This window comes from Brienomyrus brachyistius, chromosome 12 (genome assembly GCF_023856365.1).
Source record: "Brienomyrus brachyistius isolate T26 chromosome 12, BBRACH_0.4, whole genome shotgun sequence".
Taxonomy (NCBI): Eukaryota; Metazoa; Chordata; class Actinopteri; order Osteoglossiformes; family Mormyridae; genus Brienomyrus; species Brienomyrus brachyistius.
The window spans coordinates 122,802-150,533 of record NC_064544.1 but is presented as its reverse complement, the minus strand read 5'-3'; the positions used below and the strand labels follow the sequence as shown (position 1 = coordinate 150,533).

General features: G+C 41.9%; 2 protein-coding genes across 3 annotated transcripts; one reads left to right on the top strand and one right to left on the bottom strand.

The window, feature by feature from the left end:
- Positions 1-380: 380 nt before the first annotated feature.
- Positions 381-3,671, top strand: gnpda2 (glucosamine-6-phosphate deaminase 2). Of its 2 annotated transcripts, XM_048970048.1 has the most exons (7): positions 381-484; positions 713-883; positions 987-1,088; positions 1,383-1,565; positions 1,772-1,956; positions 2,349-2,523; positions 2,787-3,671. In XM_048970048.1, exons 2-7 carry the CDS (start codon positions 760-762, stop codon positions 2,849-2,851), a joined length of 834 nt encoding a protein of 277 aa, XP_048826005.1. In that variant the 5' UTR covers positions 381-484; positions 713-759; the 3' UTR covers positions 2,852-3,671. The 2 variants fall into 2 exon arrangements, with proteins under 2 accessions (XP_048826005.1, XP_048826004.1); XM_048970047.1 differs by lacking the exon at positions 381-484 and having other exon boundaries at positions 526-883.
- Positions 3,672-3,771: 100 nt separating this feature from the next.
- guf1 (GTP binding elongation factor GUF1) lies at positions 3,772-10,192 on the bottom strand. Its single transcript, XM_048970043.1, is given in 18 exon segments — positions 3,772-3,927; positions 4,021-4,057; positions 4,337-4,456; positions 4,728-4,829; positions 5,355-5,488; positions 5,905-6,048; positions 6,144-6,276; positions 7,206-7,329; positions 7,432-7,571; positions 7,812-8,015; positions 8,211-8,275; positions 8,359-8,442; positions 8,618-8,695; positions 8,920-9,000; positions 9,211-9,294; positions 9,296-9,360; positions 9,503-9,614; positions 9,763-10,192. Coding segments are annotated over 18 exon segments (2,037 nt in total). The 5' UTR covers positions 9,958-10,192; the 3' UTR covers positions 3,772-3,792.
- Positions 10,193-27,732: the final 17,540 nt, after the last annotated feature.

Sequence of the window (27,732 nt, the reverse complement as noted above, 5' to 3'; positions counted from 1 at the left end):
AAACCCTACGGACTATTTACAAGGTGATAAAACTGTGACATACATGTAAATGCGTGTGTATACGTGTGCAGACTTGTCTGGAATCTCACTCCAGTCAGCTGACTAAAGTAGGCAACCTCCGGGATGACGGACTGCATTGTTTGCATTATAGATGCCTGGTTATAGTTAATAAGATAAAACAATTCATGTTTCTTTACAAAATTCCTACATCCACAGATATCTTAAAAACTCTAGCTCGCTTAATAGTATCACGGTGGGTTTTAAGTATTAACAACGCTACAAATTTTCAGTTTGCTACACAGCTTTGGGTTTTATTACAATTGGTGTAATGATTACGCACATAGTACCATTTAAATTGCGTGCAGATGGTTTGTGGACAAGCCAATGAGCGCATCGCCCTGTGACACGTGACTGGAAGTTTATCATGTGAGCGAATGTTGTCCTTACCGCTTCTTGGCAGGAAAGCCGGAAGAGAGCGGCTCGTGTAAGTGTTGGCGCGCGGCTGCTTGTTAATGTGATTGCATTTGCAGATATTTTAATAGCCTTATCTTTTGTCCTTACCACGGAGACCTAGGAATTTCGCTAGAAACTTGCTAACTTCGATAATTTGTATATCTCGCTTAAAGACTAGCTAATTGGTGTACGTTTTCAAACCTTTGAATCTTGTAATCTTGTATTGTAACCGGTGTATGTGAATGTGCTGTATCTCCAGCTTTCTCACTCCGTTCCACCAGTAACTGGCTGTAAGGAAAAAGAAAAATGAGGCTGGTAATCCTTGACAACTACGACCTGGCCAGTGAATGGGCTGCCAAGTACATTAGGAATCGCATTGTCCAATTCAAGCCTAGTGCCGATAGGTACTTTACACTAGGTTTACCCACAGGTAAAGGAGTGGACATTTGCTTAATGTAGTTTACCAAATAACTGATCTCCTAACTTTTTTTAATCTAGATTTAACGATTTAAAAAATCGTACCTTTTTTGCAGGAAGCACCCCGCTTGGCTGTTACAAAAAGTTAATAGAATACCACAAAAATGGAGACATCTCTTTCAAGTATGTTAAAACTTTCAACATGGATGAGTATGTTGGTAAGTTTTAATGTGCTGACCACAGCTGCTGTGGTACAGGAAGGGGGGGACTGGTGTGTCAGCAAATTTTCAGGATAAGTCTCATAGGGTGTGGAAAGAGGATGTAGATGGATCTGCTATTAAGCTCACTGTCAGATTTATGAGACTCGGCCTTCCTTCTGACTCCTGCAGATATTATGTTTTTGAAGTAGAACGTTTAAAGAACATTCTGGTTTTAGACTTTTCTTTAGCGTTTCTAAAGTAATACCTCATTGTGCAATATGTCAAAGAGAAGTCTTCCCTTTGCACTCTCAGGGCTACCCAGAGACCACCCAGAGAGCTACCACTCCTATATGTGGAACAACTTCTTCAAGTATATAGACATTGATCCTGCGAATGCCCACATCCTGGATGGCAGTGCCGCAGACCTGCAGAAGGAATGCGAGTTGTTTGAGCAGAAGATCGCAGATGCCGGAGGGATAGAGCTGTTCGTTGGAGGCGAGTTTTAGGTTTCAAATCATTAATAAACCAGGTTGCAGCTGGGCGTATTCCAGGCTGAATGTTGACTTCAGAGTCATGGGATGAAAGTATGTGTCTTATTTGTCATGTTCTATGGATTTCAGCATTAATTGTGCAGTTAAAAAAACAAAATGCACTCCCTGCTTAGCTTTGTGCTGCCTCTTAGTGTGACATGTGCTTTGCAGGTATTGGACCTGATGGGCACATTGCCTTTAATGAGCCTGGTTCCAGCCTTGTTTCCAGGACCAGAGTGAAGACTCTAGCTCAGGACACCATACTTGCTAATGCCCGTTTCTTTGGGAATGATCTATCCAAAGTCCCCACTATGACTCTGACTGTAGGGGTTGGAACAGTGATGGATGCTAGAGAGGTAAAACTACTTTACTTGTTTTGATAAACGTTTCGAGCAACAGGTGTAATATAAAGGCATGGAACTTGTAAACTCTAGGTTTTGGGCTCACTTCCCAGGAGGGATGGTAACGTTGCCTTTCGTTTCCACATACAGGAGCATAGGTAGAAATGTTGGACCTGCAGGTTCATTAGTGTCACGTTTGGCTCCCCGATTTATAATATTTTATGTATTCAAGTGCCCCTGTAAAGTACTGGGCCCCCAGAATCTGCCAGGGTATCCATACCCCTACTGTGCTTCTCTATACATGCTTTAAGATGCAGTTGCCTGCAGAAGAAGCAGCTGGTCTAGATAAGGATGTTCTCTTTGCAAATAGTTCTGTTTGTAAAGTGTACTTTATTTTTCCCCTCAAGGTTATGATCCTAATCACAGGAGCCCACAAAGCGTTTGCCCTGTATAAGGCCATAGAGGAGGGAGTGAATCACATGTGGACCGTCTCGGCCTTCCAGCAGCACCCCAGGACCATCTTTGTATGCGATGAGGATGCAACCCTTGAACTCAGAGTCAAGACCGTCAAGTATTTTCAAGGTGTGAAGATGGGGGAAAAAATAGAGAACTCATGAAATAATGTCTGTGTTCTTTGTTCTATTTCCAATTGAAGCTTTTTTTTTTTTTTTTTTTGACAATCTATAGAGTTTCTTTGCAGGTTCAAAGTCTCGCTCCCCTTTCAAGGTTCTGATGGTCAATATTAAGCTAAAAATTGAGTGTAGATTAGAGTGTAGTCAACTTTTTTTTTTTTTTTTTTTTTTTTGAGAATTTCCACCTAAATTGATTTGTTGTTCTTCCTTAAGGGCTGATGCACGTGCACAACAAGTTGGTGGATCCACTCCACAGCATCAGGGACCACAAAGACTGAAGACGTGCACCTAAGGCCGGCCAACAGGAAACGCTCCATAGCCGTCTGGCGACGCAGTGACCTATGCATATCAGTCACTTTGTCAACTAAAACGCTTCTGTACTGTAGAAGGGACTCCTTCAGTCACTGTGAAAATGCTGAGATCTGTTTCAGGCTCAGACGTGCACATCTTTCTACATTTAGTTTAAAAAAAGACATTTAGCAAGTTGGTATGTTCTCATCTTCAGTCTCTTTGTAGGTCCAACTCTTCATCTAGACCTCAACAACATACTTAGCCAGGGGTAGAGCTCATATACTACACACCTGTTACTGGTTAAGATTGTCAGAACTGGGCCTCCACACTCCTTTACTTTTCTCTATAACAGGACGTGCTGAGGGGTCAGTCCGTATCCTGGCATATTAACCTTAAACCTTCTTGCACTGCACTATCGTGGTGAGGTCATTTACTCTGTACGCTCCTCAGCTGGTGCAGTCTGGTCACTCCTGCTTTGGTATACTGCAGACAACAGCGTTTGACTTTGCTAATTCTATTTCTGGGAGGTAATACTCTTGCCTTTCCTCTGTGTTCGTGATGGGGACTACAGTAAGTGAAATTGGGAGGTATTGTTACTGACATTGGTCATGTGTACTTGTATAATTTTCTCTGAGCACACAGGGGACCGTTTGCGTTTTCCTAACCCTCTCTCCTCCGCCCCTTTTTCATGGCCTTTCTTGTGTTCACTTTTTGCCAATTGGGCTGCATGACAGAATGTCAGTGGAAATGTCATTCACAGTCTGCACCTGACCGCTTTCCTTACAATAAAAAGAATTCTGTATTTTACCAATACTGTTTATTTACATGTTGATTTTCAGCTTCAAGTATCACCAGACCATCTCGTCTCCACTGTGTTAAAAATTAGAGAATTTCTTTATGGACTCACTTCGTGCTAGAAGCCACTGCATTACTTGTCCTTTCTCCTCAGGACATTGATGAAGGCATCTCTGGGGACTTCCACGTTCCCAATCATTCTCATCTTCTTTTTTCCTTCTGCCTGTTTCTTCAACAGCTTCATTTTCCGAGTAATGTCACCCCCATACTAGAGAGAACATATCACCACTGACTGCCTGGGACAGAGGACGGTGTCCAGCTCTCCAGAAGAGCTAAATCATTAAGAAGGAAGCATACTTACACATTTCGCAAGAACGTTCTTCCGATAGGCTTTGATGCTGTTGTAGGGCACAAAGATTAGTTTTGATTATAATATGGAAGGAAAAAAAACATACAAGACTCAATGTAATTCTTCAGCAGATTCACTCACGGTATGAATACTCAAGCTCTTACTAATGCGACTGGCAACTCATGCTGGTAGGTGAATAAACCTGTAATTGCATTCATTTGCTACAAATAAATCATAGTTATTTAACCCATGCATCACCCATTCTGACAACAGTAAAACACTAGTGTTTCTACACATCAATATGCATTGTGTATATATAAATACTCACGTTTCCCTTGCGATGATCTTGCTCCCAATGGCTGCCTGTACAGCAATCTCAAACAGCTGCCTGGGTATGCAGTCTTTCAGCCTTTCACACAAGGCTTTGCCAGCGGTGTGTGCCTTATCTCTAGAAACAAAAAATAAGTTTACAGTCTGAGGTTAGTTTGCGGTTCATTGTTTTAAAAAGATCTATCAGAATTCTGGTCTTAATTCTGTCTTGGTCACCAGAATCATAGTTTGTTTACAGTAGCAAATATTTTATCCCACTTTACTACATTTTTTTTTACTGAACTGGCATCTGTCTGAAGGCTACAAACGGCAGTCTGACATTTGTATCTCAAATGACTGTTTTCTGATAATCGATTCTTCTGACTTGAAAGCGATCATGGAAGCCTTACTTGTGGACAACCGTGATCAGCTCCTCGACCGGTTTCCCATTCAGTAAGATGTCCATCTTTATGAGGTCTGCCGGCTGGTAGCCCGCTTCTTCATAGTCAAAGCTACGAAGAGAAATCATCATAAGCAAACAATCATACATGCCATTGTAATTAAACCCGTTTTCCTCGTTATCAATCACCAATACGATTCAACACAGACACTGCTCACTTGACGACCAAGGTCCATTCCTACGACTAGTCAATTAATGAATAGCCGCCCTTTACCTATATTTCAAGCATAGTGTACGGGTAGAGCTGCAGACCCGCTTTAGATATAGTTTTAATGTCACCTTTGCACCATATTTAACATATTTATTGCATTTATACATTTATTTTTAAATATGTGAGAGGTAATATGATGAATGCTGCGCGACTGTGAGAACGAGACGTGAGATGAGACGCCTGGCGCCGAGGTGCCGCACTGCCGTTTCCACGACCAAAGTTCTCGTACAGCATTCGAGAGCTGGACGTAAGTCTGCGCCGTCATTAAAAGGTTTTTGATTTCAGGGAAAGTTTTGAGATCGGTGATCACGCTAATACGCGAGGTAACAGAGTTACTAAATGTCGAAAACAGAAGTGGCATCTTGCCTGGCGTATCCAGAAGACAGCGACTTCAGGTGATCGTAAAAGTCCACGATGACTTCGTTCAGGGGAAAGAGGTACTTCATCATCACACGCTTGTCATCAATGTACAACATGTTCCTCTGGACGGCCCTGTGATTCTGCAAGGATGCACGAGACAAAACTATTTACTGGCGTGAATTTAACTGGGTGTTTTTTTTTTTTTTGGGTTTAATACAGAATAAATGTGCTTAATCGGCCAGCAAAATAATGCATGGTGCGTGCGTATCCTGAAAAGCCCCATTTGCATTATACTTTCAGGGCAGTGCAATGCGTGAAATTTGCATTTTCCCCTCTGCACATTAATAGTCTGGCTTCCAGGAAACCTCAGACATGGAAGTGCGATAAACTGGCATCTCAGTATCGCCCAGTGAGTATGTGATTGAGTACCTGTGTGCCCTGTGGTGGCCGCACACCCTTGCTCATCAGGGATACGAGGTTAGTAAACTTAAACCATGGTTATTCCATTCAACCCAGTCCAGCCCAAAATCCCAAGGAGACCCCTGTGTAGACACACCTGGCTTAGGGTCATGATTTTGCCAATGTACTCATGGGGAGTGATGATGGTCCCTAAGACCATGGGTTCCAGATACTCCGACACCACGGAGCGGTCAGGAAACTGGGCTGGGTTTATGATGGTGATCTCCTTCTCCCCATATTCCTGTATTAGGTCAGGAAAGAAGATCAGAATGATTGTTTACAGGAGCTTGAGTGGAGATAATGCGCCGCAGCGCCCCCCTGAGGATGGGCCCCTGCCTTGATGAGCTTGGCCGATGAGAGGATGGCTTTGTACGGGACGGTGGGCGTCGTCACGATGACCGAGGCGTTGTACTCCTGCTCCAGACGCTGGTTGAACACCTCCATGTGCAGCAGCCCCAAAAACCCCAGTCTGTAGATGGCAATAATAAAACGAAAAATGCACCCAATGCATGACTTCAACACTGTACGTATACTTGGCCCAGTTGCCTTGTACCGCGCCCCCTACTGACTCCCCCTCTGGTCTGTGCTCATATCGTGCCTAACGATCCTGGCCCGAGCACATTTTCGTCATCCCCGTGGATGACAGTTTGTGTTGAATTCGACATAGGAAGGAAAGTGCTATCGCACAGCAGAATGCAATTCATGACTAATGTCGCCATCGTGCGACTTATTTGCAGTAGTTTTCGGAACGATGACACACAAAGATCGATCTAGTATGCAACACGGCAATTTTTATTTTTCCGTGCCACAAATATAAGAAGATGTCTTATTTAGTGTGTTGTGTCCAGTTGTTCCTGGATTAGCTCAACTTTCCAGCAAACACCTCTGCTGTAGACTAGTGTTACATGGGATACTGGTACTGAAAAGGTACCGAATTATTAAAGCTGTTCGGTATTACACTTCTTTAGTACCAGTACTAATTACACTATTACAAACATTGCTAACACTCACGATCGAATCCGAATCATACAGACTTGATTTATCTGCTCTAAGTGCTGTGTATAAAAAGATGTGAAGCTACTAAAATATCAGCTAGTTAAAAATGATCTGCTTAGCTTCAAGTGATTTATGTAAGGGACCTTATAATATAGCAAACAGGCTATGTTAACATCATCAAACCAGCATCTGTACCTACAGGATGTTACTACGCTGTGTTTTAAGCAGTTAATCAATCAAGCATAATGTGCTGTGAGCAATTTTTATATATGTTTACTGAGCAGATGAACAGAAGAAAACAAAAGGAACTGCTGTAACCTTTATGGGGGGGCTTCTGCCATATTACCTGTTCCCTTATTTATACGTTTTACATGCCCGCGGGTTTCCCTCCAGCATCCCTACCTCCAGCCGGCTCCCAGCGCGTGGCTACTATCCCTCTGTACTGCCACACTGGAGTCGTTCAGTGTCAGTCTCTCCACCGCACTGCGCAGGGAGTTATACTCCGACTGGTCTGTCGGATACATGCCTGGCCAGGGAGAAGCGGAGTGAGAAGCAGGCATCTTACCTTAACTGACTCGTACATCTGCAACATCTCTTACAGCGTCAAGTGCAGCTATATGATGCATACCAGCGAACACCATGGCTTTTGCGGGATTAAATCCCGGCAGGGGCTTGACGGGATGCTTCTGGAGAAACAGGGTGTCCCCAATCTGAGCCTCCTTCACCTCCTTCATCCCTGCAATCATGTAACCCACCTGCCCAGCGAACCTGCAGGGCAGCAAGTCTGCTTACGTGAAGCCACAGATCTGGGCTAACATAACAAGGCTGTTTGTACATTATAAAAAAAATAAAACCAAAGCTCAGTACAGATAACTTTGGTATTATTACGATTATGAGGGAAGATTTAGATCCATTTTTATGCGATTTAAGTACTTAGTCAATAAAACATTGTTATGGTAAGCAATGCCGATGACACCCAAAGTGGCCCAGAGCTCATGGCAGACTTACAGTCTGTCTGTAGGGTTCTCATCCGGCCTCAGAATTCCCAGCTCGTTGACCTCATACACCTTGCCCAGGTGTGCTGACATGATCCTGTCCCCTTTACGCACCTGCCCCCCAAACAAGGCGATATTGGCCACCACTCCTCTATAGTGGTCGAAGGTGGAATCAAAGACCAGCGCTTTGAAGGGGTCATCTGTCTTAGCCTTGGGACTGAGATGGGGGGGGGGGAATGGAAGATTTTAAATATAGTCACATATACTGACAAACATCGGCACTGGACAAACACTGTTACTTTGTGTGTAAACCATACAAACCATAGCAACATATCACTATATGCTAAGTTATATGTAATCAGTTTATATGGGGAATTCAAGGGTCTGATGAAGAATGAGAATAAAGGCTTACGGAGGAATCCTATTGACGATTTCTTCCAGCACTCGCTCAACATTTGTGCCTAATTTGGCTGAAATCTGAGAAGAGGGGGGAGTCATTGAGTTTATTAAGTACCATGAAACCAGACGGTATTTGCTCTGGTCGGCCTGAAGCTTCATACCCGTATGCAGTCGTCTTTTGGAATTTCAAACACTTTTTCAATCTGTGTTTCCACTCTTTCTGGGTCAGCATTTTTCAAATCAATCTAAAATATTATGCAGAGAGAAAAATTAAACATAAACCTACAGAACTTTTGGCCATAAGAACATAGCAAACAAAGAAATGAAAATGATTACAACGTGCAAACTACTTCTTTTCTGAAAAGTAGGATAACTAATTTTCACATACAGTAAGTGTACATACAGCAAGCTGACACGTACCTTATTTACAATGGGTATGATAGTCAGATGGGCTTCAAAAGCCAAATAGAAATTGGCGACTGTCTGTGCTTGAATCCCCTTCAAATTGATTGGACACAACAATCACATGCGCATCATTAGTTTAACAGCAGTCAACCAATCAGCAGTCAACATCACGTCTGATGTAGCTGTATAAGAACAATTTTCAATAGTGTCCCAAAATAATTATTTAAAAGGGAATCTACACTGTTCAAATATGTTCTATAATTAAAAAAATGTGGAGACAGATTTGCCCATTTGACCTCGAAGGAAAAACCTCTTACCTGATTCGCGTCGACGATCAGCAGCACCCCCTGGCATGCAGAGATTGATCTGGAAACTTCATAGCTGAAGTCAACATGACCCTGCACGAGCGAAATACACCCAAAATCAATCTCAACATTGTCTTTAAACTAACAAAAAAACTAGGGGATATGAGAGAACAAATTATGAAGGTATGAACACTAAACAACTGTGACAAATGGCTATTGTTTTCCGCACACATATATACAATATGTTACATAACACATATAATATTGTAATGCCTGACAAATGACAGAATGGGCAGAACTCACAGGCGTGTCAATGAGGTTCAGTAAATATGTCTGGCCTTGGTGAGTATAGAACAGAGAGGCTGTTTGGGCCTTCACAGTGATCCCCCCTCTCTCTCTCCACCTGCAGCTTGTCCAAGACTTGCCTGTTGCGGTCTGTCTTAGCAATGGCTCCTGCGATAACAGGAACATCAGTGTTCTAAGCCAGGCGTATTGTATTCCCCCCCCCCTCATTTATTAAATAACTGCTGACATTCATCTGAAACGTTTGGTCCTTACATTCATTTCATTAATTAGTGCAACCAGCACAACATACCTGTTAACTCCAACAATCTGTCAGCCAAAGTGCTTTTACCATGGTCAACGTGGGCGATGATGCTGAAATTTCTAATGTTCTCGACAGGAAATTTGGACATATCAATTTTATCCTGAAAAGGAAAACACATACGATAAGCGTACATCTATATGTACACTTAAAGAAGTACCCTTTAAATTCGATACCCATCAAAAATGACACTATTACAGGGCTTGTTATCACCAGCCGTAACCATATATTAAAGAGCCTCTATTATTTACCTTTTCTGATTGTGTGCTGAACTGTTTGGAGGTGAAAGCACATATTGAAGGTATGTTTCTCATCCAGCGATGCCTAATTAAAGTGAAGGTCGTGCTGTATAACTGCTTCCTTCGTATTTTGCATGTCCTTACATCCAAAAGACGTTCGACTAAAGGGAACCCAAGCCCTTGATATGTTTTTAATGGCAGACGCATCTTGGAGTTCGATAGGTAAAACTACAGCAGTCCGTCAGCCGCGATCTACTAGTCAGTAATCTTGAGAGTAGATACCCTGGACCTTTTCCAGTCCTTACGCATATTCTTATGATGACATACTGGGTTTCTGTTGTATGATATTCATGGTTAAATGGTACTCTCCAATTCTGGATCTTTCTGCTTAGCCTTCAGCAAAGTCCGACTAGGACTGCATGACACTGCCGTGGGCGCAGCCATCTTGGGGTCAAAGGTTACGCTGTAATTTATTATATTAAATTTGTGCTCTATATTTCGGTACCGACTTATTCTTAAATTCTAAATACTAAGTCAAGTAATACTAAAAATACGAAAACGACATATACATTTATCATTCTTTTTTCAACTGGCTGTTCTTTGTAGCATTGCACTCTGGGACAAGTAGTTTATAGCAAAGGAACGCGTAGTAGTATAAGTAGTCGTATGGATAAAATTTGCTTTTTCATTTTTAAGAATATTTTAACATGACATATAAGTTGAACGTGTACTTCTATCAAAGGTCCAATTGGAAATCATTGTTTTTGTATTTATTGTTTAATTATTTGTTTAAAAATACCCTGTAAAGACCAAACCCAGACCAACCCCCCACTGCAACATTACACAATGTTGTGGTTAAAGGAAATGCAGGACTTCTCATTGCACTAATTAGATTAATATTGATGTTCATAGGCATATAAGTTTACACGATAGGAAAAAGTCAGTAACCCTGGGTTTTGCTTTCTGATGCTATAGTGTTCAAGCCTTGATCCAACCACGTTAAATATTTATATTAATATTAATAGAATACATAGATTGTAGGCAGAGACTTGTAGTATCTGAACAGACTGAGTTAAAAAAAAATCTGAAGTAGCAGTGGATTTGTTTCGGTTTTTTAATGATAAATCCTTCATTTACCATGTGCACATGTACGAGTACAGGTAGACTGGAATTCCCCTGTTAGCTGCCCTATCTTCGTCTCCATAGCTTGGGGGGTCACAGCACAGGGTCTGCCAGCATCCCTGTTTCAGTTGGGGTTCAGTGTTTTGCTCAGAGCCCGAACAGCAACCATCACTTTACGGGTGACAGGATTCAGATCAACGACCTTGAAATCACGAGCACATACGTCTGACCCACTGAGCTACACAACTACGCTAAACTTGGAACTGTGCATGTATATCATCTTGCAATACCTGTCCAGTCCACATGATGTCGCCCTCTGCAAAGCGATGGGTATTGGATCAGCCTAAAAACTTCCTTTAACAGTATTTATATGATGAAATGAATGTAGTACTGCATGTTGCTTAAATTCAACCGAACACGTTTCTTAATGTTTATTTTTTGTTTGTGCCCCCCCCCCCCCCCCCCCCAAATATCCAGAAACAATTTTCTTCACTTTTTTTACAGTACGCTGTTATTTTTTTGGTATGACTGCTTTGTGTTAAAATCTGATTATAAGCTTTCTCAGAAAAGAAAGTGTAGTTTTTCTTACCAAGTTCGCATATTGGTCCATACTTGCCTCTGAGGACCTGTATGCAATACACCAAGAAACTAAGACACATTTCAGAGACTTTCCTAAGCCAAACATCATCTAGGTACGATACTGTAGATGGGCAAATTATATAGAAGCCAACAATAGCCACTGGTGGAAAGTCCAGGTCCAGAAAGTACAAATCCAGGCCAAGGTTTTGTTTCAACCAAAGAGGTAAGTATAAATAGTCAACCAACTGGTTGGTTTGAACAAAACCTTGGACTGGATTTGTACTTTCTGGACCTGGACTTTCCACCTCGGCCAAAGACCTGGAACGGGCAAAGGACAGCCAGCTGTATGTTGGATAAAGTTCAAATACAGAATATATATTAAGTATCTGGGTTGAGTCTGGAGGTGTTTACAATAACTTGTGCTGTTGATAGATGATTGAGTTAAAATTGGTGACTGAGTTTTCAAATTTTTCTCATTTCACACCTGTTTGTGAGATTGGAACTTTGGCCATCTCTCAATGTATTTTTTTTTTGCACTGGAAATATTATGAAAAGGTGATTAGAAGGATATGTTTGGATGCGTGAAATTCAGCCTATGCGCAGTAAGTCAGTGGGTGAGCAGAGTAAGTCAACTTTGATTGAGATGCGTCTACAGTTTCCATGCTACGACTTCAGCACTTCTACATAAAGTGCTATTTCTATGCTATCCTTCACTTGCTATTAAAGATTGTACCCATGTTTAATAAGTATGAGTTGTGTTAGCTGGAAAATAAATGACTGACTGATTTAATGAGAAATATGTCCATCTCGCAGAGTCTGCATATATGTATTATGGGATACATTATTGGTTATCACTCTAGTTGCGTCAGATGTATAAATCATCAAGTTTTCTGTAGTTAAAACTTAAATTGTACTGAATTTTGTTTAAATGAGGGATCACTTGAATTTCATTATTTTTCAGACAGATTCATCCATATGCAGATAAGGCAATTTTACTTTCAGTATGATAAGTGCATATTAACATATTATTTGCATCAAAACTGCCACCATACATCCATTTCTCAACAAAAAGTTTTATTATTAGAGGATGACAGTGAAAGATACCATTTGTAACTGATGTGGTGATTACAAGTGGCGAACGGGGCACTATGTGTAGGAATGGGAGGGCACTGAGTGTAGCACACAAACAAGCATAAATAATGACAGACTGAACTCCTGTATAAAAATTGCCCATAGGTGTGCGTGTGAGAGTGAATGGTGTGTGAGTGTGCCCTGCGATGGGCTGGCCCCTCATCCTGGGTTGTTCCCCGCCTCGTGCCCATTGCTTCCGGGATAGGCTCTGGACCCCCCGCGACCCAGTAGGATAAACGGTTTGGAAAATGGATGGATGGATGAACTCCTGTATACAGCCTTTGTTGTTATTATCCTTTGGAAAAAATTTACTCTGGACACAGCTGGGGTAGAAACTTGCTATGACACTGACAGAAAATGCATGTTTAATATATCAAGATTGAAGCTCGGATTAAAGCCCCCAAATCTAAACGTGTGATTCATCCATCCATCCATCCATTTTCCAAACCGCTTATCCTATTGGGTCGCGGGGGGTCCGGAGCCTATCCCGGAATCAATGGGCACGAGGCAGGGAACAACCAAGGATGGGGGGCCAGCCCATCGCAGACGTGTGATTCAATAAATTCATAATAAACAGATTATTTTATTTTTCCATTTACAGTGCATAATATATAGGTAGTTATAGCTAGGCTAAGGGTTGGCATTAGGGAGGGAGATGATGTTAGTTTTGGATCTTAGGTAGAAGGTTTGACTTTACGGAAACGCTTGGGATGGCATCAGGGTTACGATTGCTAATAAGGTTTGAGCTAGGGTTTGGGGTTGGGTTGCTATTAGGGTTGGAGTTAGGCTTAAGGGTTAGAGTTTTCTTTAGGGCTGAAGCCTGGATGAGGATTAGGGTTGCAGTTAAGATTATGACTTGGACTTAGGGTTGGTCTAAGATACATGATTATACTAAAGCTAAGGCTTAGAGGTAAGCCTGAGCTTACAGTTATGGTTAGGCTTGCTGTTAGTGTAACAGCTAGGGTGAGGGATAACCCTTAAGTCCTTAAATCAACCCTGACCCTAACTATAAATGACAAATGGCTTTCAATTTGATTCACAAGCCTATTCATGGACAAAGAGAAGAGTTATTGCTATGATAATTGGCTCAGATAATTGGCTCAGTATATATATATATATATATATATATATATATATATATATATATATATATATATATATATATATAGAGCTGACTTGTTCCAAACAGTCTGTTTGGAAAAATCCCCCATCTTCCATTCATATACTACAGGTACCTGCAGTTCGGCCCCATGGAAATTCCCTCTTCTCTCAGACACAGGAAATACAATCACGCAGTCATTAACGTTAAGTGCAGCACTGAAAAATATACTTGTGATTCTTTAGATACCACAGTTTAATTTGCAGATCCCTATAAGGGTCATAAACTACTAAAAGACCTGCCCCCCCCACCCACTACACAAAACTAGTTATCATTCAAATTCAAATGTCTAATTAAATTACAACTCACTTGTTTTTAACTGCCTTTTCTCAGATGATGAGCTGAGGAACCAAAACTATGTCTGTTGCAGTTAGACCTAGGAAAAGGCCCAAAACTGTTTCATGTACTGGGCAATGCAACTGGATTGAGAAACTGGGTACCTGGTTCCCAAATGTCTTGAATGATAAGAAGAAGAATCCCTCCATCTTACTTTGTTTGTTTATTATTTCATGCATTTTTCTATTTGAATTACCTTTTAATTTTTCTTTCACCAACTTACCAATCATTCTTGGTCTATTACCTTCTGATCTAATTTTTGAGTCCTCAACTCGTAATTATGAATTAAAAACAGAACTGCAAGTAACTTATTTTTATAACATATTAGCATTTATCCATCCATCCATCCATTTTCCACACCGCTTATCCTACAGGATCGCGGGGGGTCCAGAGCCTATCCTGGAAGCAATGGGCACGAGGCAGGGGACAACCCAGGATGGGGGGCCAGCCCATCGCAGACATTAGCATTTATGCCCTCCCATTTTAGCACATCAGCATTTATGCACTCCCATCCATTTTAGTACTTTTTGTCTACCCTCTTCCATTAAATAACCCCTACGGCCTTCCATCACAAAGTGTGGATAACAACAGTAAGAATTGAGTCCTTCATCTAAGCCCAACCCTTGTCTAAGCCCTATATCTAATCCTAAACTCCTAGCCCTAAACCTAACCCCAACCCTTACATCTGGTTCGAAACATAACTCTTTACCCCTAAACCTAATCCCTAGCTGTAAACTATAACATCCCTAAACCCAACCTCCTGAAAAATCCCATATTTGTTTTTTCACTGTTTTCTCTCCAAAATCAAAATAGCCAGTCCAAGCCTAAGGCAAAGCCTAATCTTAACCCTAAATCTAAGCCTAACTCTAGCACTAATACTAATAACAACCCTAACAGTAGCTCTAATCCTAACAAAACCTATCTCCAACCCTGACGTCAACCCAAACCCTAGCCCTACCTCTAACCATAGGCCAAACCCAAGCTATAACATCAATTACACGTATCCCCGTGTCTGACAATTTGGTAATAGTCTGTGTTTGTTACAATCACAATATGTAGTATCAATGTCTGATGTCCGGAGCCGCAGAAGCGACCACACCGGGTCTGGGGTACGTGACTGCGGCGTTTGGGTTCCCTGCGCTTCCAGCCCTATATGTGCTCCGAGTCTCTTTATTTGTGCAATACACTTGTGCCAAGTCCGTAAACGGAAGGAGAGTAGCCTTAATGGAGAGGAAAATTGCACTGCGGCATGCTTGTCAGCACCGAGGGCGGCCCCTCATTACTGCGTAAAGCAGGCAAGGCCGCAGAAGCGCTTCGAGGCCTGCGGTAGGGCTACAGATCAATAAAATGCAAATAGCCGCGTGACTCTGACTGAACGAGCTGTAAAAAATGAAAGCACCATTAAGAGAGTCTACTCCATTTACGTACATAAGGCGGGGGGGGGGGAAATCTGTGCAATTTTCAGTAAAGGTGACTTTGATTTTACTTGCGATTTACCCGTAACTCCAACTGAAGATTGTGGAACTCCAGCTGAGTATTGTGAAGTGTTTGTTTTCAACTCCATGAATTCCTTGGTCAGTTAATTCCTTTGTTCAAGCATGCAAAATTATCCAAATGATCAACAATAATCCATTTAAGCATATTAATGAAAAATTTCACATACACGTAGGATGTGAGCGAAGATTCCTGAAGATTACCACTACAAGTATCTTGCTGTAGCACTCTCAAGGAAAGTACTTTCCCCACGTAAAGATAAAATTAAGGCTGTGACCTGCTTTTGATACACCAGCAAGTGGCCAGTGGCAAAATAGATTCAGTTTTAACGTGAAACTAATTAAATTGAACACTGTTCTAAACAATAACCCTGGCATCATCATATTTTGTTTCCTGGTGCGCTGATCACAGTCAGCACTTGGCTGTTCCGTAGAACTCCCACTGAACATTTAGGTGTCATCCACGCTATTCTTATACATAGCAATGAGGTTCATGGAAAATTGAGTCTGGCACACCTGATATGACTATGTAAATACCATAATAATAAAGTTATTTTGCTTGATAAAAGGTAATATGGAATATATGTGGCAGAATCTGGTAAAAATTATTGTTATATGCATAGTATAGTGCAGGGCTGCCCAATCCTACCCCTGCAGCTCTCCCCCCTTGCAGAGCGTAGGTGCTGCCCTAATGTAACACACCTGATGGTAAATAGACTGCATTTATATAGTGATTTTCTACTCCAACGAGTGCTCAAAGCGCTTTACATTTCATGCCTCACATTCACCCATCCACACACTGGTGGCGGAGGCTGCCATGCAAGGTGCCAACCTGCTCACCGGGAGCAATTTGGGGTTCAGTGTCTTGCTCAAGGACACTTTGACAGGGTCAGGAGGAACCAGGGCTCGAACCTGCAGCCCTCCAGTTGCTGAACGATAGCACTACCTCCTACGCCACCATCTTCCCCTACAGATCACCAGGCCCTTCAGAATCATCTCAGTATTAGAGTCGGCGTAGCTTGAACATACTATAGGGTAATAGTGCAAAGACAAACAAAAAAAACAAACAAAACGTTATATCATCCAATTTTTTTTCTTGTAATAAAAGTCTTTGCATTCCAGTATTATATTGGTATGAAACTACCTAAAAATGTCTGTTCATATAGTAGAATATTTTTATCATAATTTTCAAATTTCTTCTGTTTGCAGGACATACTGGTCCTGGACTACAGGAGATAGGAGAAGCAAACAGATTATACTTTCTAAACTGACACAAGGGGAAATGAACGGAAATATATAGCTGGTGTTCCTGCTACTATAACGTTAAAGTTCAGGAACGTCGGTAAAAAATGTATTTATTTATTTTCATTGGCAACTTCCAAATGCACAAAGCAATACCGCAGTGACACAAGCTGTCCGTAGAGCTTCTCGTGAGACCTCTGCTTTGGTATTTTACAATGTAGCACATTCATAGTCGATGTTAACGGGGAGTAGTCATCACACCTCAGGAGACCCCGGGAGACTGAAACGACACAAGATGACACAATGAAATGGTTAATGAATACAAAATAAGAAGTAGTTAAATACATATACTTGTATTATATGCAAACAGAGTCTTCGAGGTATCTTTATCTTCTCCGTTTCTTCTGAATAACGGTGATGTTATATCATCCGGGGCCATGGAATGGTGCTGAATTGATTTACCTTGCCTGGATGATAAGACGAGGCCTTTGCACACTATTCTGGAGGTAAACACAGCACCCACTTTATAAGTATGTCCAAAACAATATAATTGTTTTTACTACTGTGTTTCTCATCCTGCTGTGGGCGTCTTTGGAGTGGAAAAGCATTTCCCCTGTTACCTTAAAAGTGTCCAAAATCCAGGAGGTTGAAGGCAAGACTGTGGAAAAAAGAACCCCCCCCCCCCCCCCCAGTAGAATCTCTTCTGTCTCGCAGTATGAAATGCAGAGCTTTGTCCACGGAGAACCGAATTATGCATAACAGACATGCTTGGGTGTCAGGCTGGAGTTGTCTTAAGTGGCTCTGAAGGGGGAGGGCGGGGGGGGGGGGGGGGGGGGGGGGGGGGGTCAGCCGGAATTCGATGCCTTCTCATCTGAGGCACAAGCCACAATTTAATAAACCCAAAAAAAGGCTAGAAACCCATAGAAATATATATTCTCGTTGAGAGCCTGCGAATGAACCCACTCAGGAAATGATTAGAAAATATCTTTGGCGTGGGTGTAGCTTAATGAAGTACATGTTCTACCTTTCGAAGGGAATCACGAAACAAACACCCACTCGCCCATTATAACTTTAATGAAGCGTGAAAATAGCTACAGTTCAGCAGCCCTGTGAAGAGCGTGCTGCCAGTTTTCATCCTAGGAGTAGCACTGCTTTGTGGCTGAAGTATATCAGCATGCGGATTCAATTACAGCCCATTGGAACCTTCTTTATATTAGCTTGTCACCCCCCCCCCCCCCCCCCCCCAGATATTTTGTCAAATTATCCATAAAGGTTATGAGCGTGAAGTTCAGTTGCCTAAATATGTGACGAACCTCCCTGTGTCACCTGTGGGTGTGTGATAGCTTCATGAATCAGAAAACACAAACAGGAGTGTGAGATAACTTAGTGGTATGTGTCCGAAGCAAAGCATACAGGACGTCACGGCATGAACGGAGGTGATTAACAGAGGTGATTAATGCTCTGTTATATGCCGGGAACATTTCTGTAATTAATATCAGCAGTGCTGAAAACTTGAGTCGGTGAATATTCCTACACGTCGTTTAATCTAATTTATTGAAGATGACAAGCAGCAGGTGAGAACCTGACAGCTTAAACCTTAAGCAACAAGTTCAATTCAGCAATTATTCACAATTCTTACATAAAAACATAAATAGAGATATTCCCTTGCATAAAATATTGTCCTGTTCATAAATTATATTTATTAAATAATAACAGTGATACATTTTAATTAACTATTGATTAGTCTTTCAAATGTTGTTAAATGTGAATTTGATGCCCTGTGATTGATTGGTGTCCTCGTCAGTGTGACACTTGACGTGTTTATAATATTTTATATTGGTATCTAACTGTTTATCCTGGTCAGGGTCACCGGGGGCTTGGAGTATATCCCAGGCAGCACATGGTAGAAGGCTGAGTGCACCCTGGATGGGATGCCAGTCCACCGTAGGGTAATAGTATTACATAATCAAGTAATGGAATATAATATATATTATTGTTATAATATCATAATTCTTCCTGGCATTGTTATTGTTTCTGAGTGCCAATGAATCATGTGTTTCCGAATGATTTATACGTCTGCCGTGACAGGGATGTACTAACGGCACACTAAATGCTAATTTATCACTTACTTTTAGGAAAACAGGAGTCAGTGAACCTTCATCAAATTCTCCACAAGACATCTCACTTCGTTTTTCTTGTAATGACATCCTCTCCTCTTGCAGCTGAGTGAATGAATCTTGCCATTTCCCCCAATCTTGCCTTGGCTGCAAAAGTGAAGGCAAACCTCACAGCCGAAATGCACGATCACAGTGTCGTGACTATGTGCAAACCTGAGTGAGCGCTAACTGGGGGCAAAGATGGGCAGAGAGAGAGAGAAAGAGAGAGATTTAGCAGCTCCATATACAGTAGCTAATATATACACAATGCACGCCATAATGAATTGTATTTTAATTACAGTTTGGTATTTTATTACAATTTTATTATTTATTACCTGTCTGCATCTGCCTGCCTTTCCCCAGTACTTTATTCCAGAGTTAGGAGCCATTTCATCATTTTAAAGTTGTTATTCATATATAGAATTGCGATACCTTATTAATCCCTCTGGGGAAGATTCTCTTTTTGCTTTGCCCCATGTCGCTCTTCCTGAATGCAGGTGTGAGCAAACTGGGAAGGGGGGGGGGGGGGGTACAGTAAAGGGTGTGTGGGCAGGGAGCCAGGGGTCTTGCTGAGGAGCCTGTGAACATATGACTGTCCAACTGAGGCTGGGCTTCTATATATATGAGTATGTATGTTTATATGTATATATGTCATGACCTGCTCGTCCAATCCCCTCGTGTGCCACTCCCCCTCATTAACCTCGTGTGCCATGCCCCCTCATTAACCTCACGTGCCACGCCCCCTTATGAACCTCGTGTGCCATGCCCCCACATTAACCTTGTGTGCCACGCCCCCTCATTAACCTTGCGTTCCACGCCCCCTCATGAACCTCGTGTGCCACGCCCCTCATTAACCTCGCGATCCACGCCCCGTCATTAACCTCGTGTGCCACGCCCCCTCATTAACCTCACGTTCCACGCCCCCTTATGAACCTCGTGTGCCACACCCCCACATTAACCTCGCGTGCCACGCCCCCTCATTAACCTCGCGTGCCACGCCCCCTTATGAACCTCGTGTGTCACGCCCCCTCATTAACCTCGCGTGCCACTCCCCCTCATTAACCTCGCGTGCCACGCCCCCTTATGAACCTCGTGTGTCACGCCCCCTCATTAACCTCGCGTGCAATCCCGATTGTTACCAACTGTTTCTTGTTATTTCCACTGTGTATTTCAGTCCGTGTTCGAGTACGTTTCCTCCAGTCCTGTCATTAATGTTGCTGTGCCTTGGAGTGTGTTACCCTACAATAAACCCCGTTTATTCAGATCCACAGCTCCATTCGCCTTCTTGACTGTACCCGACATTTTATATATATATATATATATGTGTGTCTGTGTGTGCGTGTGACCAAATGTCTGCCAAAATGTAATTAAAATGGGTTATTTTGACCTTGTGGGGACCATTTTTCAGGCCCCCATAAAGATCTGTGAATGCAGTCAAACTATAAATGCTAAAAGTCTTGTAATTTGTTTGGTTATTTATGTTTAAGCTTAGCGCCAGTCGGGGTTAAAGTCGTCATGTTGGGATTAGAGTTTTCCCCATAGGACTGAATGGAGAGTCCCCACAATGATACAATTACAGACCTATGTGTGTGTGTGTGTGTGTGTGTGTGTGTGTGTGTGTGTGTATAACAAGCCCATGAACCAAACCAGAACATCTTATGGGGCTTTTACATGGGGTGCATTTGAGATACATATAACCAGAAAAGTCCCCCAGCTGCAGGATGATTAGGTTAACGGCACCACAGGTGGCATATTATGGGATGACTACATGTCACTTTATATCATGTGTGCACAGTATATAATTCTACATTTATCAAATATGAGAGTATGTTTTAATCTCTTTTGACCATGCTAATCCAAGCTAACCCCTACAATTTTTACAAGTACTTGCCCTGGTTGTATCCAACATGTCACTCCTTCTATTGGGGGCCATAAGTGACGCAGAACATAGACTCAAGGCGCTCAGAGGATGATTAAATTGCTGGTTAAAAGAAGGACATAAATAAATAAATACAATAGATGTGCCTGTCAACATGGGTGTGACGAGCCTTTCCGTGATTCTGGGGCCCTGTGTTGACAAAAACAGCAGGAATATCGGCGTTTATCCCTCCGGACAACTTTCGATACTTTGTTCTGTCCTTTCAAAGCACGAGCTAAGCTATGTCACGGCCGCTGTCCTGTTAATCTGGCTCCACACTGAGCCCCTTCCTACCACATAACTGTGACACGATTCAGCTACAGTGTATAAGTCAGAGGGACCCTTCCTCTTTTCAGTATTTAATCCATTACTTGCTCCACTACAAGCAGTCACCATAATCGAGTTCGATCAATGTCTCTTAACTGACCTTTAATGAGCCTTGCGGACACAAATTGGGAACGTTTTCCTGCAGATGCCTTCACACATGTTCCTCGATACATTAAAAATTTCACTGAAAGTATATAATATTGAGCTAAATCATCTTAACCTGGTTTTAAATATTGATGAAGCAGGATTTGATGTTTCATATCCTGAAAAAATGAGAGGGATCACTTTCAAAACCTCAGCTCAATGGAGCAGATCTAGATGTACAGCTGGACATCAGAGAAGCAAACTGATAATTTCCTGAGAACATGAACCTAAGGAGTCCCTGGCTCCTGAGTCTTACATAGTTATTACTCAGTGTGTTTTGTAATATTATGGTGTCTGAAAAGGCAAGCAGCTAATTGAAGAGATTAGTAATTTTGACTTAGAACTGTCACCCAGTTGTAAAGACAGAGAGGTCAACAAGCAAGGTCTAAAAACTGACATCAGACAAGCCAAATGTCTTTTAAACAATACCAGGCCACTCTCAGTTATTGTATAAAGAGTAATACAATTAAAATAATTTCTTCTGTTCTCCAAAAACGTGACTCAAATCTTATTGACGACTTAGAATGTCTGTCAAATGTCTGCTCAGGGATGCTCTACTTGTTCAGTATTTGTTCAGTATTTTTTCCTATAATTCAACTAATTTCATTTAATGAGTACTTAATAGCCAAAAAAGGTGTACTAATCACATTCAACAAATATACGAGTAGAGTGGATCCTAACATCAAATAACGGGGTGACTTGAGGAGAGGTTTTGAAATGGTTAAGCTAACACACTTTGACAGACATTAAATCTAAAAACAAATTACTATAACAAGGATATAGGCAGAGACAAACAACCCACTACAATGGATTTTCAAAATTGTGTCTTTCAAGCTGTCAAAGAAATTTGAAGAAACTGGGCAAGTCGGAGGCAGAAAATGCAATGGAGACCTGAAACTGCACTTAAAGGTCACCTGTTTGAGGGTCACATTCTCACTCAGCGGAGTTATTTGGCACCAAGGTCCAGGCTGTGAGAGAGTCTTCTATGACATGGTTGTGTAAGGCGTGTTACCGCTAAAAAAGAACCCATTCTTCTGGAAAGGCAACAAGCAGAAGATTTTGCAATATGTGAAAAATCATAAAGCAAAGCAAAGAAACCAGTATGTCTGGTCTGAAAAGTAGGTGGTGGGAAGTATGTAGGCAATATATCTGAAACGTTTATCATCACCAGACCCCCACCACAACTAACATCACACTCTACACATTTGAAGACTTATACAAACATTACAGTACGAGAAATCCTGGTTTTGTGTTAGGTAGAGTTTCGCCTTTGGGGAAAAATAACTGGGGAAAACTGCCCTAAGGCCTCTGAAGATTGCCGTATGCAAAGCAGACCAACCACAACAAATGGGGAAGACTGCCCTAAGGCCTCTGAAGACTACCGTACGCAATGCAGATCAACCACAACAACTGGAGAAGACTGCCCTAAGACCTCTGAAGACTGCTGTACATAATGCAGACCAATCACAACAACTGGGGAAGACTGTCCTAAGACCTCTGAAGACTGCTGTACGTAATGCAGACCAATCACAACAACTGGGGAAGACTGCCCTAAGGCCTCTGAAGATTGCCGTACGTAATGCAGATCAGCTACAACAACTGGGGAAGACAGCCCTAAGGCCTCTGAAGACTGCCGTACGTAATGCAGACCAACCACAAGAACTGGGGAAGACTGACCTAAGGCCTCTGAAGATTGCTGTACATAATGCAGACTAACCACAACAACTGGGTAAGACTGCCCTAAGGCCTCTGAAGACTGCCGTACATAATGCAAACCAACCAGAACAACTGGAAGTAAGGAAGGATGCATGTTTTTTGTACATAAACACCAGAACAACAACACCAAGGACTAATACATCTGTTGTTCCTCCAGATATACAAAAATCACTGAGATGCAGTTGAGAAATGACAGAAAACAGATAGATGGATAGATCGATGGGTTTCAGGTTAATATCACAATTGGACTCGCACTGTCTGAAACCTGCAAATCATGAGCAAAACCATTTCCAATTACTTCTGATACCAAGTTGACTATTTTGTTAATGCATTATAATGCATTCATAAAGCATTATGAACATCGCTAAAAATATTTATAAAAAAAGGTATAGGACATTATAGCCCTGTTATGTATTATGACTGCCTTATGAAGCTCTATTATACACTATGAATACCTTTATAATGCAGTGCAAATCATGCTTAATGCTTATACCATTATAATGCATTATGAAGGTATCTGTAGTTTATTATGGATGAGAGCTTCATAGAGCATTCATAATGCAAAATAAACATGGGTTATGCCTTTTTATAAATATAGTCATGTTTATAATATTTTATTTATGCATTATAATGCATTATGAAGGTATCAATAATGCACTATAATGTACATGGGTGCTTTAAATAAAATGTTATCGGAACGTTTTCCCCACTTGTCTCCTGGAAGTGAAAGCAATCTGGGCTTGTGAGCAACATGGTCCTCCACCATGCATTGTAATTTATTCTATGTCTGATTCGAGTGGCCAGATTTCACTCCCGGTCTCCCTTGTCTTCATTCTGGGAACTCTGGAATTCCCACAGATGGAAGAAAGATGGCTTCTTCCCACACCGTTGACCTGCGCGCTAAACAGAAGCTGCTCTTAAATTAAAATGCAGAACAGGTGAGGCTCAGGCGGCTGCGGTAGCGCTGGCGTCTAAACGAACTCCAAACTATTTAAATTTCATAGGGCATCACAAGCTAATAGTAGAATATGTAAGTAATTGTACTACCTGTCATTTGCATAAGCTGGTCTTGACTGGCATCCCGTACAGGTTGTGCAAAGTGCAAGGGCTGCAAAATAGGAGATGCGAAAACTGCAGCTGAGAGGGAGTCCGACCAAACAGCACGTAAAATCCTTTACCGTGGTTGATCCTCCGGCAGTTTCTGATTGCAGCAAAGCCATTGCTGCCCTGCACTTTCCATTTCTCTCTGTCTGCCCTGTCAACCATTTACCTGCAGCTGTCCGTATTCAACCCGATCGGTTGGCCACCCACTGGTTAGGGTGCCGGCGATAGACCAATGGCGACTTGGTGCAGGTATTTATGGCTTCGGCTGCTTAGTTTAGAGCAAGGAACATGCATAGTAAAATGCCGAAAAAGATGCTGTGTGTGCAGCATTGTAGTGTGAACAATAAAACACCTGCAGTTGCTGGTACTTATTTGGCTACGACTTTTACATACTTATATACTTGATCATAATTTTTTTTGTTTAAAGATGTTCATTGATAAAATAATATACAAAGTATAATCTGAACAACAATCCTTCATAATAACAATTATGGACAACCTATTGACAAATTAAAACTGAATAACTGTTGTTTTGTCTTTGTGTTGCCTAGTTTGAAACTACATGATGAATGCTAGCATAGCTACTGGGTATGGGCTCGTCCAAACACCCTCAGTCCGACATTATTTTCTGTGTTTTACCAAAAGAAGAAACAAAATGTAGACATGATTAAAATTGCAGTAGAAAAAAACGATTCACAAATTAAAGAAATTATCACTTTTCCAGTGACAGGAAAGAAAAGCCGTTTAATACCTCTAAACTGGACTTGTAATTAAAAGTTCATGACAAAACTGTGTATATATCCTTAGGTATATAAGTGGTTACACCTGAGCAGGGTCCAGTGGGAATTAATTATGATGTTTTTGACTGATAGCCAAATGAAATCTTAATGGAAAAGATCTGCAGCAATGCTGACGTGTGGCTGAGGTGCCCAGAAAGTCAGGCAGAGGCAGGACAAGAAATGTTTTCAACGCCTTTGGAACCCAGGGCTCAGTAATTCATTTGCAGAGACAGATTTGGAAAGATGGGGGTCGGACTTTAATATATATTTACCTTGCTTGCTGCAATGTTCCAGGCAAAACTGACAGCTAAATTCATTAAAACCTCTCGCCTCTCGCTTGATATAAGGAATGTTCTGGCTATGCTTTCTGCCTTGTATACTATACCATGTTTCTTTCATTTCAACACTGTCTTTTCTCTGGAGAAGTCATTTCATTACGCTGATTCTAAGCTGATATATTTTCCTCAAAACAGCAAAACACAAACATATCAACATGAACATTTTTATGTCGAAACTGAATCTTTATGAATTTCACTGAACGTCACTTCGAATGCATGATGTAATAATTATCATTAGATATGAGATGTACGAGGGCTGTTGCGGCACCGCAGTGGTGAGCATTGTTGCTTCACACCAGGGATTGAGTCTTTGCCATGACTCCATCTGTGTGGCGTTAGCATGTTCTCTCCATGTCATCGTGGGGTTTCCTCATACTTTGGTTTCCCCCCACAGTCCTAAAATGCTCTAAGCTGAATTGGAGTTACCAAATTGCCCATAGGTGTGTGTGCCCTGTGATGGGTTGGTGCCCCATCCTGGGTTGTTTCCTGCTTTGTGCCTGTAGGTGTGAATGTGCCCTGTGATCGATTTGGTACTCCATCCTGGGTTGTTCCCTGCCTTGTGCCTGTAGGTGTGTGTGCCCTGTGATGGATTGGTGCCCCATCCTGGGTTGTTCCCTGCTTTGTGCCTGTAGGTGTGTGTGCCCTGTGATGGATTGGTACTCCATCCTGGGTTGTTCCCTGCTTTGTGCCTGTAGGTGTGTGTGCCCTGTGATGGGTTGGTACTCCATCCTGGGTTGTTCCCTGCTTTGTGCCTGTAGGTGTGAATGTGCCCTGTGATGGGTTGGCGCCCCATCCTGGGTTGTTCCCTGCTTTGTGCCTGTAGGTGTGAGTGTGCCCTGTGATGGGTTGGCGCCCCATCCTGGGTTGTTCCCTGCTTTGTGCCTGTAGGTGTGAGTGTGCCCTGTGATGGGTTGGCGCCCCATCCTGGGTTGTTCCCTGCTTTGTGCCTGTAGGTGTGAGTGTGCCCTGTGATGGGATGGCGCCTCATCCTGGGTTGTTCTCTGCTTTGTGCCTGTAGGTGTGAGTGTGCCCTGTGATGGGTTGGTACTGCATCCTGGGTTGTTCCCTGGCATGTGCCTGTAGGTGTGAATGTGCCCTGTGATGGGTTGGCGCCCCATCCTGGGTTGTTCCCTGCCTTGTGCCTGTAGGTATGAATGTGCCCTGTGATGGGTTGGTACTCCATCCTGGGTTGTTCCCCGCCTTGTGCCTGTAGGTGAGAGTGTGCCCTGTGATCGGTTGGTACTCCATACTTGGTTGTTCCCTGCCTTGGGCCTGTAGGTGTGAATGTGCCCTGTGATGGGTTGGTATAAAAGTCTTTTCACACATTTGTGTCATTGTAATGTCAGTGGCTTTTATGTGAGGCTTGATCAGAGTGGTACATAATGCATCTTTAGACTTTTTAACACTCAGGGCTTAAAAAGTAACTCTGCTTTGGATTTTGATTACAGACATGGATGGGAGGGTCACATCAATGACTTGTGACTTTAATTTATGCAAGCTCTGAATACTGAAAGCAGTTGTTTACATTGAAAATACCCAAGCCACCTATTAGGTGACGAGACTCGCATGTTTTATATGTATATTTCAGGAATTACATGATCTGTGTTTGTGTTTTTATCGTGTTTTTACCTGTTTTGTGAACTATAACGTACGACTTAGTATTCATGCTCAAACTAAAAGGAGAAGTGAGGTCAGCCTTTCAAGTGGAGCATAAAGAACTCGAATGTTGTAAAAGACAGTTTTTCCGGAGCCATTCTGCTTTCAGTCTCCAATTTCAAGGAGCCTGACCATTAACAAGATTTACGTTCTCTCAAGCGAAATGGAGTAGTACTTGTATGGACTTGGTTAAAAACAAAATCACATAAATCTATGCAGAAATAAATCCTAAGAGTTCTGGAAGCAGAATATACAATCTGTGTTGCTTCAATGAAAGGCCCAGTTATTTTTATGAAGGATTCTGAAGTGGACTGAGTTTGTGAGGGAACAGAAAGTGAATTGGGTCTAGGACCATAGATTACAGTCTGAAAAAATCACAGGAAACATAATAATTTTCTTGTGGGATTTCAATTTAATAGTTATTGTTTCCCCCGCAACCCAGTAGGATAAGCGGTTTGTAAAATGGATGGATGGATGGATGTTTCCCCCGCGACCCAGTAGGATAAGCGGTTGGGAAAATGGATGGATGGATAGTTATTGTTTCTGCCTTATAAGTTTGTTGATTGATAAAGGATATGATGTTAATCAAAGCAATGTAAATACAGCAAAGAGAGGATGCAGCAGGTTGAAAAAATTTATGTCAACATTTCACTTGAGGAGGCATGAATATAACATATTTGGCAACACTTCACTTGAGGAGGCACGAATATAACATATTACTCGTAATTGATCATGAACTAACTCTTATTTAATGTATCTATACTTGTTTATGATTTGTACTT